The sequence below is a fragment of the Sinocyclocheilus grahami genome, unplaced genomic scaffold, assembly GCF_001515645.1.
Source record: "Sinocyclocheilus grahami isolate Dianchi unplaced genomic scaffold, SAMN03320097.WGS_v1.1 scaffold175.1, whole genome shotgun sequence".
Lineage (NCBI taxonomy): Eukaryota > Metazoa > Chordata > Actinopteri > Cypriniformes > Cyprinidae > Sinocyclocheilus > Sinocyclocheilus grahami.
In genome coordinates, this window is record NW_015505354.1 from 576,492 (window position 1) to 598,890 (window position 22,399).

A 22,399-nucleotide genomic window follows, 5' to 3' on the forward strand; every position below is an offset into this window, starting at 1 on the left:
TCCTGCTCCACCATTGGCACGCCAACTGGGATTGAGTTTGTGTGTGTAATAAGTTAATGTCTGAGCATGCATCTGTGCTTCAACGTGTACACGTGTCCATGTATGTTCTCACATTGAACATCTCTGAATAGGGTACAGTTATTCAGGAACTTTACATCATGCAGTGTTTTGTGTCCAGTGGCTGAGCACTAGAGGGGCAGGGAATGCCAGGAAGCTCAAGCGCTGTGATCGGCAGCCAGGAATCAACCCACCCTCGTTTACGGAGGCAACCACATAAAGTCTATACGCCTAAAACACAGTCCGAAAAACAAGCTTTTTAGCTATTAGATCATCCAAATTTAACCTCCATCTTGAGTCAGGTCTGAGAGACGACTATATCGGTACCTCTTGAAAACGTGCCAATACCAACAGGAAAATGCTGTAGACAACTAAAAAAAATTTGGTCAAAACAAGTTGTCTCAACGGAGACAGGTGATCACTCCGTAGCTCAACTCCAGATCTGAACACTGGCATCACCACATCAAATCATTTTCCTGCCCTCCACCAGCCTCACGCGCTTTCCCCTCCGCAGTCCTGTCACCACATCCATCATTCTGTCAGTTCATCACTCCACCCCGGGCGATCTGACTCAACCTGACTGCAACTCGATTCTCTTCAGCGATTCCTGCCTGCATCACGTCTCACTGCCAGACATCTGAAGAACCATCCTGGAACACCACATCATTTTCTGGCATATGCCCTTGCATCAAACATACAACACAGTGATGACAATAAATAATTACACTGATTTTAACTATTCATTTCATCTTTTGAAATGTACCTAGCTCCAATTAAAGCTATTATCATTAACTAAAACTATTACAAACACTATAAGTGAAAAAATATTTTCATTTCTAAAATCAAAAATAGGAGTTTGCATTGGAAAATATAAATATGCACTATAAAATGAATGAAAACAAAAGGGAAATACAGAGAAAATGGGGGCGCCGGAACCAGCTAACCCCAGTTTGCTTGTGTGACCTTTAGGGACAGGTACATCTGAAATCGATAACACCATTACAACAAAGCCTTTCTGTAGCTCAAACAGTAAAGCATAGCACTAGTAATGCCAAGGTCATGGGATTGATTCCCACTGAAAAAATGTGGGCCTGGAATGCAGTGTAAAGCACTTTGGATAATAGCGTCAGACAAATGCATAAAGATCGGCTGCCTCATTCTCATTGGTCAGATTCTTCAATGACAAGGACGACATGTTGCGTATTTTTTCTTAGACAAATTCCGGTATTTAACCAATATTGAAACTTAATAATATTTAAATAACACCTTTGTGGTCCATAAAGATTTTCATGCAAAAACATGGAAATTTCAATCGCATCCAGTTCATCTCGAACAAGCCTAATGTGAATTAAGTTAAAAGTCTCAGTTGATTATAAACGCCTCAAATATCTCAAGGATTCTACGCCATGAAGTTGAACTTTGTAGTACAAGCAATCTGACAAGACCTGAGTGGATCTAGTCCATACTGAGGAATCATAAATACCCCAGATATGCAGAGAGTGATGAACAATCACTGCCGGTAGGTGTGTTTTTGCGATTTTCTGATGCTATTTTTATGTCTATGGTGCCGTTTCAGATAAAATGTAGTATGTTTCACCATAAACAGATTTCACCAGAACAATTTGTGATGCTGTGTGAAAAAGTAAAACAAAAACTAATATGAAACTAAATTAAAACCATAAAATTTTACTTAAAATAAAAGGAGAGAATTATAATTAACAATTAATTTTAAAAATCTGAGGTCGCACCGGTGCGACCAGCCATTCGAGGGGGAAAAAAAGTCTCCCTGTGGTTCAACAGCAGACACACATTAGGCCCATATCGTGGTCTAAACCAATCAGAGATAGTGAAGGGCGGACCACCCCTCTGATTGGCCGTGGTCCAGATATTCCTGTACGTGTGTGTATGTTAGAAAATGCGTGTGCTGCAGTCACAGACAGAGAGAGGTGAGTAGCCTAGGCCCGTCAGATAAACAGAGTGGATGTAGCCGCGGATGATGAGAGAAGATGAAAAGAACGATTGACAACTTTTTCGTTAAGAATGTTAAGTTAAGGCTTGATCCGTCCAAAAATCATAACCAATACTCTGACACGGAGCCATCAACCTCCCAGGTTATGTCAAGCCCTGGTCCGGGGACAGCATTAGATAATGAGCCACATACGATCGAGTCTGAGCCAGAGCCCACTGAAATGAAAAGGGGGAAAGTGTATACATTTCGAAGAGAGTGGCTTGACCAATTTCCCTGGCTAAGATACAGTAAAGCCGATAATATAATGCACTGCATTTACTGTAAGTAGTGTGGGAAGACCATGGCCGGCAATAGTGCATTTGTGACTGGTTCTAATACATTTCGGATTGAAACGCTGAAAAAGCACAATGCATCTATAATAGGGTGACCATACGTTCCATTTCCCAGGACGTGTCCTGGCCAGGATATAGAAATATAGAAATCCTGGCCAGGACGCTTCCTGGGAAAATGGCACGCATGGTCACCCTAATCTATAAAACACATTACATGCCACGATAAATACACTGCCCAAGTGTCCCCTCTCCCCACTGCCTTTCAGCGGCAGGCAGCAGCAAACAGATCATCAGAGGAGGCCGAGATGATAATCAAGTTTAACGTTGCCTACAATATTGCAAAAGAAGAACTTCCCTTCACGTTCAAGTCCGAAATAATTCTTATGAAGAAAAATATCTTGAAGGTAAACCCGACGTACAGCAATGATGTCGCGTGCGCCCAATTTATAGGAGTCATCGCAGATACATTGAAAAAAAAGACGTCTGTGCAAATTGCGAACAGTGCGTACTGCGTACATGGCATTCTTGATCGAAGGAGACACAGATATCGCGACAAAGGAATGCGTCATAGTGTACGGTTGTATCTTGCGGAGAGGAAGACCAGTGAATATACTGATTAGACACATTGAGGTTGAGCATGCCCATGCCCAAGCCATGTCATGTCATGTCATGTAGCCTATGTCAATAATATGCCTACCGTCTCGTTACTGCATTAACCATATGTAATTTTCTTATCATTGAAAATGAAAAAAAAATTTAAATAATAGATTGCATTATAAACTCTTGATCTGGGAAGTAAATGGTACTATCGTTTTATTTGTTTAATTAGGAATTTATGCTGCCTCAAAGAAAGCATTTGCTGCTCTTGGGGACCAGTGCAGTAACTGGCTGGAGAAAATCATTGCTCTGGGTGCTGATGGTGCTGCTGTTAATTTGGGCAGCAAAGGGGGTGTCATAGCCCTTCTGCAGCAAGAGGCAGGTGACCACATTGTGCCGTTCCACTGTATGCCTCACAGGTAAGACTAGAACTTGTAAAACTGTGGTGTTAAATGCGATGCGGTCGAAAATTTGGGTGCACCTAACTTTTGTGCTGGTGCACCTAAGAAAAAAAGTTAGGCGCACCAGTGCAACCAGTGCAAAAAGTTAGTCTGGAGCCCTGTTACGTAAATTTTGCAATTCAATTACCACCATCAACTGCATCCAACTGATAAGCCTGACCCTCCAATTGAAAATGAATGACTTCAGATCGTTTGAATTCACTGTCAGTGTGAACGCCCCTTAAGCGAACTACAGGCAACTCTCTGCGCCAGACCACACTGAATAGATGGACGAAGATAGAGAGAATGACGCAAAACACAGGGATCTTGAGACACACTTTTTTATTTTTATTTTTTTTAAGTTGACAACTTTAAATTTCACATGGCATCAAAACCCAGTGCTCAAGGCAAGAGATGACACAACGACCAACAACGTCCACAAAACTCCTGTTTTCTTTCTTTTCTGCTGACATTCACTAGCAAGTCAGAGGCTCGGTTACAAAACCCTTTAGTCAATCTCTCCTTCATTCTTTTTTCTTTAACTTTCCATTTCCATGTTTCAATATGTCCTACTCATCCAGTCATCCCTCTCTATTTGCAGTCCATATGAAGACACATCTCTCTATCATACCTTCTATTTATGAATCCGCATCTCTGACACTCTTTCAACTCTCTATAAAATATATTTAGATCACTTTAAGCTTTGTATTTTCCACAAGTGAGTAGCTTTTCCAAACACCTGGTTGCATCTGGACGAGGTTAAAATGTCCACACCCATCTTTGCTTCCTAATAACATACAACCACAATTCAGACTGCAAACACATCCACTGACAGGCAGCTTCCACAAACATACCTCCCACCCAGACATACGCCACTACTATTACTCATGACAAGACATAGGCTTCTTTGTTAATGGATCAAGCAACACCAACAGTTTCTGTTGCCTCAGCAAAGCACACCAAAAACATCACATTACACACATGCACACATCCTCAACACACTGTGAGAGCTGTCACTGTGAACACACAAACAGGAAACACTCTGCTGCTGTATGCTTTGGCCTTCTGATGTGAACTGAATGCTTATATATAGTCACATTTCAGTAGCTGTTAGTAAACTTGGCTCACCAGAAAACCAAATGAGCTCATTTATAGCTCCATACAATATAAGAATACAACAGAGCAACTCTTTATTCTTTTGAGGCAAGAATACTGGAGTGTGTTCCCATTTTCTCACCTGCTGCACAGACATCCATACATACACTCAAACTTACTAGACTTTTTCCTCATTTTTCACAACAGATCTTCTCATATTAAAAATAAGTCCTAACGCACGGATCTAATATATTTGGACCCCATTGACTTTCATTGCATAAACATTCTTTAAAATATCTTCTTTTGTGTTCTTCATTAGAACCAAAGTCATACAGAATTGGAGACAACATGAGGGTGAGTAAATGACAGCAGTTTCATTTGTGGGTGAACTATCCCTTTAATAAGATCAAACTTGCCCTGGGTCTATTAGCTTCAGGGCTCACAAAATCGCTGCCCGATGTCCCGGGGCTATTGTGTTTTCCAGTCGGGCTACCAAAATGTATCACCACTCTGCCCGACGGGCTATCTTAAATGCAGATCTCCCGCGGGTCCTTAAAAACTCATAAAGTGAGATGTAAAGTATAATTTCGATAGGTCTTTCAGTTGGGGACGGAAAGACAAGAGTCGCGGTACGGCTGGATTAAACTTCAAAAGGCAATGATATCATTGAATAAATACGAGCTCTGCACGTTTCAAGTCAAAACCCTGCTCGGATGTCTTTATTTGAATGTATCTGAAGGGAACCGACTGTCCTCAGAAACATGTCGTTGGCATTTTAATTTCATTTGACCTATAATTCCTGATAAAGCAGTATTTATGAGGCTGAGCTGCTTTGTGTACAGCCGTTACCGGGGAAACTGCAATATTTCAGCACTCCTAAAGTGCCACCTCGTGGCTGAGAATTAATTTGCATTTCCAATAAGCCTTTCTTGCTGTTTATGGTCAGATCAATGCAATTTACGCAGCAAACACAGAGTTGTAAATGAGAAAGAAGTTAATGTGCCTTCTAAAAATCTAAACAATTAAGACAGTAATATTTATACGTTTTAAATTGACAATTTATATTCTTGATTTATCCCTTTTCATAAAAATGGTCTAAAGGCTGAAATGCTGTTGTATAAGATTTTTGTTTTTGTGAAAACCTGTATCTGAATTGTAAATCATGTAATTTTATGGCTCAATACTGTATGTTACCCCACTGTATGTAACCCCACTCGTACTGTGTTCATTTTACTTGTGCAGCTCTTAAAATGGGTCATAAATTGCATTAAAAAAATTTAAAAAAAAATTAATTCTGCAGATACCCTGTATATAGTGAAATAAAATTCCTTCCTTCAAATTTGTTGTTATTTGTGTATTGAAAATATTTTTGATTGACATTTAAACTCCTATCTGATTACTGTATGTTACCCCACTTTATGTAACCCCACTCGTACTGTGTTCATTTTACTTGTGCAGCTCTTAAAATGGGTCATAAATTGCATTAAAAAATTTAATTCTGCAGATACCCTGTATATAGTGAAATAAAATTCCTTCCTTCAAATTTGTTGTTATTTGTGTATTGAAAATATTTTTGATTGACATTTAAACTCCTATCTGATTTACTATATTTAAAAAAAAAAAAAGGTATTTTTTATTTGGGTTAGTTAAATTAATTTTCGGGCTACCAAAATCTGAAGAGTACCTGCCCGAAGGGCTACCAGGGATTTTGAAATTTTGCGAGCCCTGAGCTTGCATGTTCACTTTTTCCATATTACTTTGTGCCACTTTTTATTACAAAATATATTTTCCATAATCATCACACTATAATTGCTATGGTCTAATGACATTACTCCATTCCAGGAGTGAACACAAAGCACTCACTGTCTATGGTAAAACAACACAGTGTATGAGAGGAAGTGAGACACACGGTGAGAAAAAAGCAGGTGGAGGACTGATACAAAATGAAATGGTGTGCATTCCTTCAAAAGAAAGAGTCAGTAGCTTTAGTCTGGGCAAGATTGTACTTGCATCTCTGTATGAAATTCAGAGAGAGAGAGAGAAAGAGAGAGAGAGACGAGCAATGTCAGAACAGGAAGAGGAAGTGGTAAGGCACCCCCATTGCTTCCGTTATTATCCACCCCAATTTCAAATCTGGGAGCAAAGCCTCTTAACAATTTCACACTAACGAGGTTGCATGACATACAGGTGCTACGGTAGTATCACAATGCCCAAGCCTCAAAATACCGGCAGTGCCACGGTACATTACTAAAGTAACGTGATGCATGTACTGAATGAGAATATACTATCATGCATCAGATGCAGTACTTAATGGCATGTATTATTTGAGTCCAATGTTTCATGCGCTATTCACACAAGATGCAAGATGGAGTGCAACAGAGGGGAAGAAAATTAGAGAATTTGCCAGACATCTAGTGGCCAGACATCTGCACATAAGCCAACAATAAAAAAACAATAGAGAGACATAACAATGTGAAAGCGAACCAACCGAGCACTACCAGTGATGAGTTTTTGAGAAGTTTGGGTTAATAATTATTACAGCAGAACAGCCTCAGCAATAACTGCAGAATAAAAATGATCATGTGACACTAAAGACTGGAGTAATTGGTAGAAATTCAGCTTTGCCATCACAGGAATAGATTTAAAAAAAAATTCAAACAGAAAATTATAACATTATTTCACAATGCTACTGTCTTTATTTTTCATTAAACATATGCAGCCTTGGTGAAAATAAGAGTCTTCTTTCAAACGCATTTAAAAATCTTACCAACCCCAAATTTTGAATGGCAGTGTATTCTATTATGATTGCGCAAATGGAAAGAGGATAATTGAACAGATTCAAGATTAACATGCTTGCTTTGTTAATCTTGACAGAATAATCTGAACTGTAATGACCTCTTAAAGGATTATGCATTTTGACAGTGGTGCGTTTTAATCCAAATAAACTCAATGTGAATAATTTTTCAAAATGAAAGGAAACAAGAAATAAGAATGTTTATATATAACAAACACTAAGATGAAAACAGAGTACCTTATCAGCTTACAGAGGAATACAGGCAGGTTAACTGATGACTGCAATTTCTCTTCAAATGCATCCAATAAATATGAACAAGGCTCACTCAATGAAGGTTAAACTAATCTAATCCCAGTTCACTCTAGCTGTCAGACAGTCGTAGCAAAGAACTACATCAAGACTAACGATGCTTCTTAAGTGCTCCTTGCCCAAAAATGTAATGGACTACGGTGGTTTTCTACACAACGAATTACCTGGAAGCCAAACATAAAATGTAAACAATGGCCTACATCAATTTACCTTGACATTCGCTTATATAACTACTACAAAAACAAACTAAGCCTGAAGTTAAAGCTACTTTATGTATGGACAAACACAAGGCTACAATTTGTACTCAGTTTATTAAAGCATATAAATAAAATTCATAATAAACCATATTTTTAGGGTTGGCAGGGCTTATCATAAATGTATCAAGCATTACACAGCAGTAGAGGTCGACCGATGTATCGGTTTTGTCGATTAATCGGCACCGATAGATGACTGCTGGAACTATCAGCAAAAATCTATGCCGATAGTTTTTCCAGGTTGCATCCATTGCTGGAGCGGCTGAGAAAGTCTGCTGTCATTATACAATACAAGAGCGGCTTCTAGAGGTGGAATCACTGATGCCTCTAGCTGTTTGTTTTGACACGTGACACGGCGCGCTCTGCACAGAGCGGACACTTCAGATGCGGATTTAAAACATCGACAACTAAACAGTGTGTACACATTATACTGTAGAGCATGGTTTCATATCATTACTAAGTAATTAATTTGTTGACTAGATGCTGCATTAGTGGAGAAAAGGACAGCAGTATGTTTGCTATCAAGGCTGAGAAGATGCAAACATTAGCAGCACCTCAAGCGGTTAAAACAATGTGACCAAAACACACGCAAATCTGACCCAACTGTTTAATGTCACGATTGTTACCATCTATTTGCGCCAGTTTATATCCAGCTGGTCACATGAATGCATTTGTTAGCCAGCGAAGTTGCAGATTTAAAGCAGTGACACGAAAAAGCACATTGATAAAAATATAGCTGAAAGAAATCCTGCCGCGTCACAGAGCGCCACTCAGTTTTCCATTAAATGACATTATATTTGTCCCAAATATGTACATAATGACTTCACCCTAGGCTGTAACGTTGTGTATTTTTCAGTGAAACGTTGGTCTTTCAGTTGCTCCAATAAAGTTTGCATGCTTCACATAGAGAGCTGTAATATATAGATTGCGGTTCTTCTTTCCGTTTTGCTCTGTTTTTTTTAAAACACCAAACTTCTAACTCATCTATGCCATTTTTAAAAAAAATAATTCTTGAAGTGAACTTTTGCCCATTTGGTGATGAAATAAACTGTTTTAGACTGCCGTTTGAACTGAACTCGACACGTCCGGTGTGTGTGACCCGATACCTGCGAGTTGTCCAACAACTTTTTGTCCAGTGTGCATCTACCATATTTTGTTATTTTGATTAGATAATCATCAAGTGTTCTAGAATAGAAGCAATTAAACTGTGAGAGTATACATACAATATCAATATGCTTGTAATTTCAATGCTTTGGCCTTCGTGTAGATATTTAAAGATGGCCATCTAGTTAGAGTGCGTTAATTTCAACATCTACTAATATATTTTTAAATTTTTTCAAATTTAAGTTGCTGAACTATGAACTAACTTTAATGATCAATATTTAAGTAATATTTAATATTAATATTTGTATTCATGTATAAAGTATGGTTCAGTACTGTTTTTTTATAGTAAAGCACAATTTTATTTTTCATTCAGTATCAATTTTAAAAACTATCGGTTGATTAATCGGTATTGACTAGTGTGGTCCAACCTAGCTATCGGTATCAGTAAAATCTACTATGGGTCCACCTACACAGCAGGCACTTTAAGGGTTAAATTTGATTGGCTGAGTGGTGTTTCAAAAGTGCAGTTATTTAAAACAGCAGCACAGGGACACAGACCCCAGTATGTGAGTGGTGTAAAGTTGGAACAAAGCAAGGAGCATGTTTTCTGATAGTTAAAGTGTGAGTGCTTTTTCTTTTACGCATAGAAGCAGAGCAGTGCGAGTTTGCTTGTGGCAGTTAGCAGGTTTTTAAAGGTCATAGCACCTGTGCATTCTCTTCACTTGGGTTTCTCTCAGTGAGTGCCAAATGCAAAACACATGGAATTAAAGCCCAGTGATTACAGAAGGCTTGGAACAAGAAGGGGAAATACGCTCCTTTCAGAAATACTGATCCAGATTCCAGACCAAGCTTTCTTTTTGTTTGATGCTTAGAAACACGTAAGAGCTGTTGCTCTGGTTTCTTTTGGAACGGTGTTAGTTTTTAGTACAAGAAATATAAGAACGGGCTAATTTTACCTGAAAAGAACTTACTATATACACTAGTCTACCTGTGTACTAACTGTTTATAAAAGCAATATCATAAATCACAATAGGGTGAAATTTCAGCCGTGCTAATATGCAGTACAACACAGCTTTCTCTATATTGCTTAAATATTTATAGAATTCATGAACAAAAGAATTCTGTTAGCTGAAAGGCTTTACATTTACAACTGATATAGCTTATTATAAATCTATGAAATTATTTACAGTATAGAGCTAACATCCTGTTATTGCTTATCAAGGCTGAAAAATCAATAACAACGCAAAAGGTGGTGATGTTGACCTTGCTTTTGCATGTGTAGCCCTTATATCTTGTCGACTCAATTCAACCAAAACTGTTTAGCTGTGACAGTTGCTCATTCAAAACATCTCGCGAAGAAGCTGCAAATCAAATCTTCGGTCTCTGTTGAAAAACAGAGGCGCGGGGTCGACGGAAATAACAGTAATGCTGGCAAAGCTTACATTGTAGCCAAACAACATTCCTCTCGCTGAGCAAAAACAAACTGGCAGGATTGAATCGCTCGCCGATCAAGCTAATCAAGCATGCGAATATGCTCCCTCTGATGACAAATCACATCATCGCGCACCAAAAGACAATTAAATGCCTCAAAATCATATCAGATCCCTTAATCTATATGTTTAATCTTAAACCTTACCTCTCCTAAAAGGTGAGACGAAGTGACAAGCGCCTCTGAAGGCTTCCTGTTCTAAAGTTGTTGTATGTCGTTGGAAAAAAACATTGTACGCGGAAGTGGAGAGTGAGACCAATTCAAGCGCGCGACGTTTGACAGCAGATTCAAAAGCAGGACTAAATCATTCCTCTTTATGTGCGGATGATCATTAAATATGTTCAGTGATCCCCGAGTGCACTCGACTCAAAGCGGGGGGGTTTATTTTTATTTTTTTTGGAAACGTAACTTTTGCCGTTCACTGCCTCTTCCTGTGACTTGCGACCACCAGAGGCCGAAAGATGTCGAAAAATCGTTTCATGTATCCCCGTATGGTTCCGTGTAGTGTTACACTAAATTTGTTCCCCTTCATTTGAATGGCTCTCAGAGCTTTTCAATGCGTGTTCAGGGACACTACGGCCCCCCGTGGCATCACATGTATTCACGATTTATGAATGTGCTAAGTCTGTGTTTGGAGGTAGAAATGTACCGTGAAACTCCACCATCCTAGCTTGCAATTTTCTGTATTTTTTTAAAAATACACTTCACTCATGTTGATGTTTGTATGCGCAGGAAATATGATCTATCTATCTATGAAGGTCTTTTTTGCACTTCCATTTTTCTAGATAATCTCTGAAATTCAGTGAATGTGGTACCTGACAGGATGTAGGACACCTCATGATGCTTTTTACACAGACAGAAACAAGTACAGCTATTTTTTAATGGAATGCATTTGATCTGAAATCATATAAATTTTACTCCAGAGAAAAATCCAATGCTCTCACAACTGAATCTCAAGAATATTGTTTATTGCTCTTGAAGATATTACTCTTTGCTCATTTTTGTTCTAGTAATCCTTTCTGTTTTAAATTTCACAATTAAACAAAGAAAATCTTTACTGTAAGGTAAATGTTTTTTTTCTTTTCAATGTGTACAAACAACTACACAAAGTCCTATGTACAGCTGAAATCTCCTCTAGTACGGGCAAGTCAATGGCACCAACTGTCATGAAACAACTTCTTTCAAGTTCTTATCTAGAATGAGATAACTTACCAAAGAATCAGAAGAATATCTGGAAATATTGTGGCCATAGTTTGATAAAATCTTACTTGCATTTTGCTTTTGTATAAAATGTTATCTTTACCCCCCCCCTCCCCAACTTGTCTGAATTGTATTTGAAGGTAATCTAATCAGAGTGTGTCATTCTGCTCCTATGTATTGTTTTTATATTCAAATCGGATGTTCATATATCAAATGTAATAAACATTAGAATGAACATTGGTTAAAGAAATTAGCAGATGCTGCAACTAATATTATTCACACTTGATTAATTACAGTACCTCATCACTGGGTGAATGAATTATTGAAATTTGAGACTAGTGGCATAACTCAGTCCATCAGGATCATCTACTTTGAGGTATCTGGGGAAAGTTTCCACAGGGCACAATTAGAAAGAGCAGATTTTAGTTTTTTGCACACTTCCCTGTCTAAACTGCATTCTTATGAGTATGTGAAAAACAAGTGCTCTTTCTCTGTCAACTTTGGGTCACTACACATATATACTTAACCATTTTTCTGTCTCATATATCACTCTTCAGTTAGTTACAGAGTAAAATGACATCAATACAACTATCCCATATAGTAATAGTAATTAAACAATGTACACAACAATAAAATATATACAATGAAATAGATACAAACTTTAAATATTCACTGGCATGAGTAGTATTGATTCTGTCACTCATTCTCAGGGTCATAAATGTTTTGAAAAAATTTTAAAAGACATGGACTGGACATGAAAATTGAAAGTGAACATAAATAAATAAATTTCCCTTCAGAAACTATGAAAGGCTTAGATAAATATAACCACAAGATGGCAATGTTTGACCATATATATGTCTGAATCCCTTGGAGTCAGCACAAAAAAACAAAAGTGCTTTATTGCAACACAAATGTATCGCCTTAAAATTACTATGAGTGTTGCCATTATTGCATTTTGCTTGTGTTACACTCTTCAGCTGAACACTGTATTGCAGAGCTTAGCATTAACTTATGGAAAAGTCTGAAATACACCAAACAGAACAAATTTACTGCCCGTTTCAGCAGGGCCAGAATGCAGTGCAATCTAAATGTGTGTGATAAAAGATATGCATATTCCGTTACTGTGCTGTACTGGCTATAAAATTTCTCATTGTTACTGCTTCCTACCAGAAATGAGAGAATGAAAATTCGAATTTTGAATTTTTTTGTGCTGCACTTTTACTCTGAGAATGACAAAAACTGCATCAAGAGTCTCACTGTGCGAATCAGAAATTGAAGAAAGCAGAAATTGAAAGTTCTATTATTGGAACTGAATGAGCAAAGAATGGCTTCGGAGGACTCCAGAAAAGAAAAAAAATGAAATGGGAATATACAGCATTATTTCACAAATGCAGGAATGCATAGACAGAAAAAGAGAAAGAGAGAACCTGCAAGACATCAAAAATCACACAACAGAACAAATTAACTGTTAGCAAGTTTAAGTGTCTCTGTTTCCCTGTGCCGGTCGTGGTCGTGTCTCCGGGGGATAAGAGCGAAGAGAAGGGGTGTGACAGCTGAGACAGGCTGGATTGGAGTGGGTTGGGATAGAAATGTGAAGAGTAGAGGGAGCCTGGGGCCAATTTGGGACAGTTGTTCAGAGAAAAGGCCCCTGGGAGGTAGGGGTTGAAGCCCCAGGGGTAGTCAAAAGAGGGGTTCCGTGCGTAAGGACCCAAAAGGGATGGAGGTTTGGCGTAACAAGGAGCCCCTGTGGGAAAAATTGGAAGAAAAAAAATGGAACGGACACCAGTGTTAATTTTTAAGATCAGATGTTAGGGACATGACTGAGAACAGAGAATGTGAGGCAACTCTTTCTCAGAGAGAAAACTAAAAGGTTGTTATTGTTATGAATCATATGATATAAAAAAATTATATAAAAAATATAATATATAATAGTTTTATTTACATGTGAGAATATTATGATCATTTATTAATTGAATTGCTGAATTATCAGCAGCCATTACTCCAGTCTTCAGTGCCACATGAACCTTCATAAATCATTCTAATATGCCGATTTGGTCCAAAAACATTTCTTGTTATTATCAACATTAAAACAGTTTAATATTTAAAGTGTCTAATTATTAGTAATTAATTTAAATAATTAATTTTCTGTTTTCTACATTATTAATATAATATTATAAGATGTACGATAAAATAGAATGGAAATAAGAAATCAGCCAGCTTATTTTTTCCACAAATTAATTAATAAATTATCCTAATATTCTCAAATGTACCTATGGGAGTTGATATTCCTTATTTCACACTCATAATACTTTACATGGTTTTCACAATGTTTTTGCTTCCATTACAAACACCTTTTCTTTATATGGTCCCTTTTACCTCTTCCTCGGTCTCCTTCTTTCTTCATTCCTGCCTACTTCACTTTCTCTACTTTTCTCTCCCTCTCTTTTTCTCTCCTCAGCCTCTCTCTGTGTTATTTGCTATGCAGGGCTAATTTGACAGTGCTAGAGTGTGTGTGTACGTAGGGCCAGAAGTAGCTGGCAGACACATGAATATTGAATCAGTCAGGCAGGCTTCACTTGCTTATGAAAACACAGTAATGGGCGCCCACAGGCCACAAACTGAAGCCTGCACCCTCAATTAGGGTCTTCCTGCTTGGGAAGGGATTAGGACAGGGGGTACACATGGGAGGCAGAGGGGGGTAAGAAGAGGAGGAGGGTGGAACAGGACCTCAGGACAAACAAAGTTGAAAGGGTGGGGGTGGGCGGTTTGGAGTGGGGAGTCGCATTGACATACTCAAGCCCTCATACATTCTGATACACTGGTATTTCAGTGTACATTCAGAGCATTTGAAAAGAAAATGGGTGTACATGACACTGTACCACTCTCAGAGGAAGTGCTAGTGCACAAATGCAAGTGTAAAATGCAAATGGAAACTAACCTTGTCAAGAACGTAGCGATTTCAGGGATCTCAATGTAAAAAAATACTACTGATAACAGTGTGAACTAATCACTTATATCTGAACCCACACTTATATACTTCACTTCACTGCTCTGAAAAACAAAGAACCTTTCCAAATGAACATGAATCCATCATTTTCTCTATTACATTTGTAAAATTTGTTGTTCTGCTTCATTTATGTCTCACCTGAGCCGAGGAAAGGAAAAGTGTCCAGTCTCAGCTTGTCCCCATCAGGCCCTGGGGCCCCTGCACTGCGCTCAAACAGAGAGGGCCCTCGACCAGATTCAGGTAAAAGCAAATTTACCACTCTTTATTCTTTTAAACCATTTATATTTTAAGATGCATATTTTAAGTGAATTGAGGTTTCTGATTTGACTAAACATATTCTCAGTCTTTTTGTATTCAAACAGAACATTTAAATTTATGCTTTGCCCCTGGTATTCAGATGATAACTATTTTAGTTATTGTTTAACATTGACCGTAGGCAAATAAAACAGACAGTGGAAAAGAAATAAAATAAATACAAAAAACTAAAAAAGATACCTACATACTGACTGACTCTGTACAATCAATAGCCTGATCCCTCACATCAAAGCTAATATGGAGAGCCTTATACAGTATGGATAAAAAAAAATCCCATCAATCATTAAACACTGGCAATAGAGCTGTTATTAGCTATGTAATCTGGATTACTTAACAAAACTGCATTAATGAAATGCCACTGATGTGACAGCCCCACCTTCTCTTTCATTTCTCACATGTCTTTCATTTTCAATCAATGGCAGTGATAAGTACACCATCCCAGACAGAGATGAGAGGAAAGGGATAATATCTTCTTTTGTTTTAAGGCTACTTAACGCCATCTGTGACATTCTCTCGACTTTCTTCTTCACCTCTGGCTCTCTCTTTCCCTTCTCCTTCAGTCTCCTCTAGTCAAGATGTACAGCAGATAAATTTCTCATAGAATGACCTGGGTAGATATTTATTTATTTATTGTTTGTACGGCTAAAATAAAGTCAGATTATTAATAAAAACAATTTTATTACTGCATTTTATGAGCCTACTTATTTTAACTTACCTTGTATTGCAAATTTACCACTCTTTATTCTTTTAAACCATTTATATTTTAAGGTGCATATTTTAAGTGAATTGAGGTTTCTGATTTGACTAAACCTTTATTGATAAAAACATATTCTCAGTCTTTTTGTATTCAAACAGAACATTTAAATTTATGCTTTGCCCCTGGTATTCAGATGATAACTATTTTAGTTATTGTTTAACATTGACCGTAGGCAAGTAAAACAGACAGTGGAAAAGAAATAAAATAAATACAAAAAACTAAAAAAGATACCTACATACTGACTGACTCTGTACAATCAATAGCCTGATCCCTCACATCAAAGCTAATATGGAGAGCCTTATACAGTATGGAAAAAAAAAAATCCCATCAATCATTAAACACTGGCAATAGAGCTGTTATTATCACAGAGCACGTCAGCTCTTCAAGTTTTTGTCTGACTTCATTCTTCTGTTCTACCTAGCGGTTCATTCCTGTCTCTCATTATCTTGAGTTCTGTTTTGATGATATTATGCTCCTGTAAATGCACTGCACTTAATACATGCAATGTCTTTATTTTCTTTGTACCTCGGGGGTGACAGGGCTGCAGTCCGGTGTTGCTGCTCCTCCATTGAAGTGGTTCTGGGCCAACAGGAATGGAGAGCTGGCCATGTCCAGCAGTGGGTAATTCACCAGAACCACCTTACTGAAGTTGAACTTGTAGGTGAAGCGCTTTCCTTTAGTTTTGTGCAAAATGCGTTTATTGTAGTAGTACCTGCAGGATGGAGAACAACAACAAAAAAATACAAAAAAAAGCTAAATGTTTCAATTTTGTCCTAATTCACTTGTGTCTTTCCAAATTTCTTTCTTCTGTGAAACATAAAAAAAGATGTTTTGAAGAATGTCTCAGTTTTTTGTCTATACAGCGACATTCAATATTGTTTGTTTTTCAAGCCATAGATTTAGATAAATGACACAGATTTCATTTTCGGATTAACTATCCCTTTAAAGGTGGGAAAGGCAGCCTCCTCCTCCACCTGAAACATTTTCCAGGGTCATGGCCTTCATTCGGGAATGCCAGGCTTGTCAGCTTCCTGCTCAGCACAGTGATGACTGCTTAGATTTCCCTTAACATCACACAACCATGTATCGCTCAGTTGGAAATAAGAGATGGATCTGTCCTCTGAGTCATACAAGAATAAGCTAAATGTTTCAATTTTGTCCTAATTCACTTGTGTCTTTCCAAATTTCTTTCTTCTGTGAAACATAAAAAAATATGTTTTGAAGAATGTCTCAGTTTTTTGTCTATACAGCGACATTCAATATTGTTTGTTTTTCAAGCCATAGATTTAGATAAATGACACAGATTTCATTTTCGGATTAACTATCCCTTTAAAGGTGGGAAAGGCAGCCTCCTCCTCCACCTGAAACATTTTCCAGGGTCATGGCCTTCATTCGGGAATGCCAGGCTTGTCAGCTTCCTGCTCAGCACAGTGATGACTGCTTAGATTTCCCTTAACATCACACAACCATGTATCGCTCAGTTGGAAATAAGAGATGGATCTGTCCTCTGAGTCTTTTCCCCTGACCATCACCCGTTCACGTTCATCATGAGTGTCAGAGCGCTTTGAGGATGCTCACCTGTGCATGAGAGCGAGGCTCTTTAATCTCAGCACACTTTATGCTTGACTTCACCTTACCCGGGCCGGCAGCCTAAACAAGTTCCCTAGATGCAATCTGCCGGCGCAATAATTTGTAAGCTTTTATTTTATGTGGCAATCGTGCCCCTTAATTGAGCAATTAAGCAAGGCTAATCAACGCGGCTAATTATGGCCTGTGCCTATTCATAACAATTAGCGGCCAGCGACAGCGTCTATTAAAGGGAGGTTGGGTGGAGGAGGGAGGAAAGCAGAGCAATAAAAGAGACGGGATGAGAAATGGATAAGCGTATTTGCATGAAAATGTGCAGAAGTACTTCAATCAGGGTCAAAGTTCAAACGTTAAAAGTTTTACATTGGAGTTTGAAAGGAGATCTGATATAAGTTTGGTGAGGTACGAATCAATTTTAGACTTAATTTCAAAATCCGCATCGACAAGTATTCTTTATATGAGGCTCTTGCCGGAGAACATCCAGAATCCATTTAGATGTTCAAAGATTCCACAAATTGGACTGTATTGATGTTCTTCAGAGGGAAGGCAGCACTTAAAATATCCACATATTATCAAGCATGGAGGGGCCGATGCTATTTTACAGGATATAATGTGAGGAAAAAATAAATGATGCCCCCCCCATCAGATGCAAGATAAAAACACACACACACAGAAAAACAGCTGAACAGACTGTATACTCAACAAAGCATACCATCTAGAATATACATATTGCATGAGAGAACAATAAAAGGCAGCAATTAAGCATTAACACAGAAAGCAATCCTATGAATATGAAACATGCATGCTGTGCATACCTAAGTGCTCGGCTGAGCTTGTCGTAGTTCATGTGAGGTTTACACTTCCGAAGGCCCCACAGTCTTGCCACCTCATCTGGGTCTTTGATCACAAATTCACCATAGTCTCCCTGCCAGGCAATCACCCCCTGGTATTCCTCCTTCTGCAGCAGCTCCAGGATGAAGTGCCACAGCTGGATCTGCCTGGAGCCTGGGCTTGATTCTGGCTTATAGGCCCAGTCTGGGAAGGCGATGCCTGAGGAAAGGGAGGCGAGTAAGTGAAAGGATTTGGATAAGGCCTGTTGGTTTTGTTACTTGCTAAAAGCATTTCTGTCTTAAATAACTGATGAAGCGATTGGTGTTTTGACAGGGTATTTTAATCCTAGGGAGTAGTTAGCCTGTGTTTTAAACAAGTATATGTAAGATATGCAAGATAACTTCACATTTTTGAAAAATGTGTATATGTACCAGCTTATTGTTCAAAATGTAGCAACAGCCTAATGACATATAGGAGCAAAAATTGATTATCAGTTCTACCTGTTGTTTGAAACTGAATTTGTATTTGAACTTGTTTGGCAGAGCTAACAAACTGTGAGGCTATGAATCAGTAGTTAAGCGATTATTTCTGCAGGTTACATCGTCACACCAGTAGGTGGCGATAAGAGGATGTTTTTATTAGTGAGTCATTTGAAACTTTCATTCATTTGTCCAAAATACTGATTCATTCAGTGACGAAACTACTGACTGAGTGCGTCGGAAAGCTGAAAAATCGGAGAATGCATTCCAAGGTAGGAAGGCATCAAGGCACCTCCGAATCCAATGTTAGCTTCACTTCCTTTCTGCTGATATGCCTTCATTTGACATTGCTTAATTTGATCGATTTTTGAAGGCAGCATATGCATCCTTGGCTGCCTTTGATATCTCATAATCCTGTGCTCCATTCCGTGACATTTGAGCCAAAAATAAATATGGCATCTGAAAGCTATGTTTAGTGGTCAGTTTATATGTGAAATGTATGTTTTTGTTGTAAATCATTAAACCGTTACACCGGACACGAGCGCCACGGTGTGACACGACAAAAGTCAATAGATCCCTTTATAATAAGTGATGCTGTCTACACTGGATGCGACACGGCAAGTATACTGATGCCTCGTTCTATTTATGACATACTGACACAAAGTACAAATGATTTGCAATGGTCACTTTGTCGCGTCCAGTGTAGCCTGTCCGAAATCAGTTTCGTGAGGGGCCTTCAAGCACAAATGCTGCTTGCAAAGCCTTCATGCGAGGCAACAAGTCAGCACCCTAAACTTCTAGATGCAACCACTCTCTTAAAGTGAGTCATTGAATAATTTGCTCAAACGATTTGTTCAAAACACAGATTCATTCAAGAATTAAACACTATTTCTGAGGCAGAATCATTGGAGGATCGAAAATAGGCAAAGAAACTGGCAATAGACCTTAGTTAGGATAGACGGCGTATTGAATTTAATGCGGATGAAAACAAGGCTGTGGAGCATTTACTTGCGTACACACTGTATGAAGGTCCTAGATTAGGTCCTTTTCTCCAACTCACAACTTTCAAAACTGTTTTATGGAGCTTTTGTCTACTGAAAGTTTGTTTTGGAAGGACATTTCATCAGCTGAACAATCGGTATGTTCATGTTGTTAAACAACAGTACAATCCATTGAATGCACTTCTATCCCTCACAGCCTCACTTTAATTCCTGTCAAAAATCAAATATGATGCTACCCTGACTATAGTCAATATTGTGTCTAAAATGTAAGTTGCTCAATATGAACTTCTATTTGAGAAAACTGCAGTATAATAGCATATCACACTCACAGTCATGCTGTTGGTCTTATTAGTGTGATAATTAGCTTAAATAAGTATCAGAGCATTGCTTTGAAAATCAATGTAACATCTATGCATTTGTTTCTACTGTCTTGTCATGATGGTGGTCTTCATACAGAACCTCTTCCAAAAAAAAAAAAAAAAACTCTTCCAGTGTCTCACCTGGTGTCCAGAGGGTTGGGACTGGTGGCGTGAGCAGCAGGTCACTAACACAGTTACAGTCCATACCTCCACTACACCTGCATTCACACACAAACCAACAAAATTTGAGTGTAAACCATTTGAAGTTAGAACAAAGAACTCAAGACTAAAGGCTAATGCATAATACTTTGACTCAACAAATATGTGTCATGTGCTTGCGGACTCATTTCACCCACTACACACCAGTGTGTCAGAACATGCTGTTATAAACCATGAGGGCATGTCAAATTCCAGTGGCCTCTAAAATCAATCAATGCCATTTCATTTGAAGGGTTTCTTTAAATATGGCTGCCGAAGGCTGTCCCTTCAGCCATGCACAAGATCACTGAGCATTTTTTCTCAAAGAGCAATGTTCAAAAGACTCTCAAGCTGAACACATGACAGTGTGTGAGGCCCTCAAGCAATTAGTCATTATAGCTTCTCAAAGGTATTTCTTTGATAAAAGAATAAAACTGTACATATTTTAAAAAAATGTCTTTGATAAAGTGCAAAAAATTTACATATTTTAAAACAAATTAATTTAAAAATTCCAGTTTCCACTTGTTTTGCACTAAAACTGAAATATTCACATTGCAGCGAAAGGAAATAAACTCGCCATGGTGGGCATGTGTTCATACAAATAACTTCAAAGCAGGATATCAAAAATCATTGAAGATTGCATCTGCTATCAGAACAACTGGGAGCATCAGTAAAGATCCATCTCTCCATGCAGCAATTCAGTATACATGGCTAGAGAAATTCAATCTCTCCTCAGCCATCACAATTTCATAAAGGTTGTTTTACAAAGCTCGGGTGGAAGAAAAAGGAGCCGGTAGAAGGGTATCTTTAATGCTGGCCTCTCCCTCTCCCCCTCTCCTCTCTCACTCTATTTAATTATGCTCTGTGAATTTTGGATCTTCCCTCCAGCATTGAAATGGAACGTGAATTATTGAGGTGTGTTTGTATAAATTATTATTGCTAACTCCAGGCACTTCTCTCTCACACACACACACACACCCTTTGTTGCTTTTACTCTTTAGACTGTCCACTTGCTCTCCCCCACCATCATACCATCTATAGCTTCTCAAAGGTATTTCTTTGATAAAAGAATAAAACTGTACATATTTTAAAACAATTTCTTTGATAAAGTGCAAAAAATTTACATATTTTAAAACAAATTAATTTAAGAGTAAGAAATAAAAATTCCAGTTTCCACTTGTTTTGCACTAAAACTGAAATATTCACATTGCAGCGAAAGGAAATAAACTCGCCATGGTGGGCATGTGTTCATACAAATAACTTCAAAAGCAGGATATCAAAAATCATTGAAGATTGCATCTGCTATCAGAACAACTGGGAGCATCAGTAAAGATCCATCTCTCCATGCAGCAATTCAGTATACATGGCTAGAGAAATTCAATCTCTCCTCAGCCATCACAATTTCATAAAGGTTGTTTTACAAAGCTCGGGTGGAAGAAAAAGGAGCCGGTAGAAGGGTATCTTTAATGCTGGCCTCTCCCTCTCCCCCTCTCCTCTCTCACTCTATTTAATTATGCTCTGTGAATTTTGGATCTTCCCTCCAGCATTGAAATGGAACGTGAATTATTGAGGTGTGTTTGTATAAATTATTATTGCTAACTCCAGGCACTTCTCTCTCACACACACACACACACCCTTTGTTGCTTTTACTCTTTGGACTGTCCACTTGCTCTCCCCCACCGTCGTACCATGTACATCTCAACTCGCTCTTATTTTTTTTTTGTAACAGTCATCTGTCGTTATTTCTTTAGTGGAGTATCTTTCCTACTCAAGAAAGCTAGTATGTCAGTTCAGTCGGCTGTATTCTTACTTAATGTTTCGGTAGCTTTGCAAGGGCAAAGAAATGTAGATTCAGACTTTTAAGACTTGCCTTAGCGGGACAGTCTTTTACTTTGTGATACTAGACTATCAAATTAGGAACAGATATTACTTTAACACTATTTAAAGCAATAATTGAACACAATGCAACTGGTGCAGTCAATATCACACCTGTAAATGAATTCATTCAGATATTTTCATCCACCTTTTGTGAAATCTGTATTCAGTGCCTATCGGCCAGCCTATCCAATCAAAGCAAACCTGGCCTTACCTGCCCATGCACCTAACTGCACCCTCTCTCTCTTTCTCTCCTCTGTATGTTTTGCTCCCGCCCAGTAATTTTCCGTTTGATTTCGGAGGTAATGCATTTTTTACAAATCAAAGAGGAAGCCAGGACGCCCTCCACC

The 22,399-nt window shown here is 38.3% G+C and overlaps 2 protein-coding genes across 7 annotated transcripts in view; both read right to left on the reverse strand.

The window, feature by feature from the left end:
- LOC107593668 (rho guanine nucleotide exchange factor 1) overlaps positions 1 to 10,895 on the reverse strand; it is a 43,190-nt gene extending 32,295 nt beyond the window's left edge. For all 6 annotated transcript variants that reach the window (XM_016283507.1, XM_016283506.1, XM_016283505.1 and 3 more), the window contains exon 1: positions 10,588 to 10,895. The gene's annotated coding sequence lies outside the window, so the exon portion shown is untranslated. The remainder of the gene's footprint in view (positions 1 to 10,587) is intronic.
- A 2,122-nt stretch (positions 10,896 to 13,017) lies between these two features.
- erfl (ETS repressor factor like) overlaps positions 13,018 to 22,399 on the reverse strand; it is a 10,584-nt gene continuing 1,202 nt past the window's right edge. The window contains exons 2-8 of the mRNA XM_016283565.1: positions 20,118 to 20,194; positions 18,122 to 18,356; positions 16,245 to 16,431; positions 15,974 to 15,983; positions 14,786 to 14,905; positions 13,142 to 13,384; positions 13,018 to 13,067 (exon numbers count right to left, since the gene is read on the reverse strand). Of these exons, the coding sequence (XP_016139051.1) occupies positions 13,018 to 13,067; positions 13,142 to 13,384; positions 14,786 to 14,905; positions 15,974 to 15,983; positions 16,245 to 16,431; positions 18,122 to 18,356; positions 20,118 to 20,194 (922 nt within the window). The remainder of the gene's footprint in view (positions 13,068 to 13,141; positions 13,385 to 14,785; positions 14,906 to 15,973; positions 15,984 to 16,244; positions 16,432 to 18,121; positions 18,357 to 20,117; positions 20,195 to 22,399) is intronic.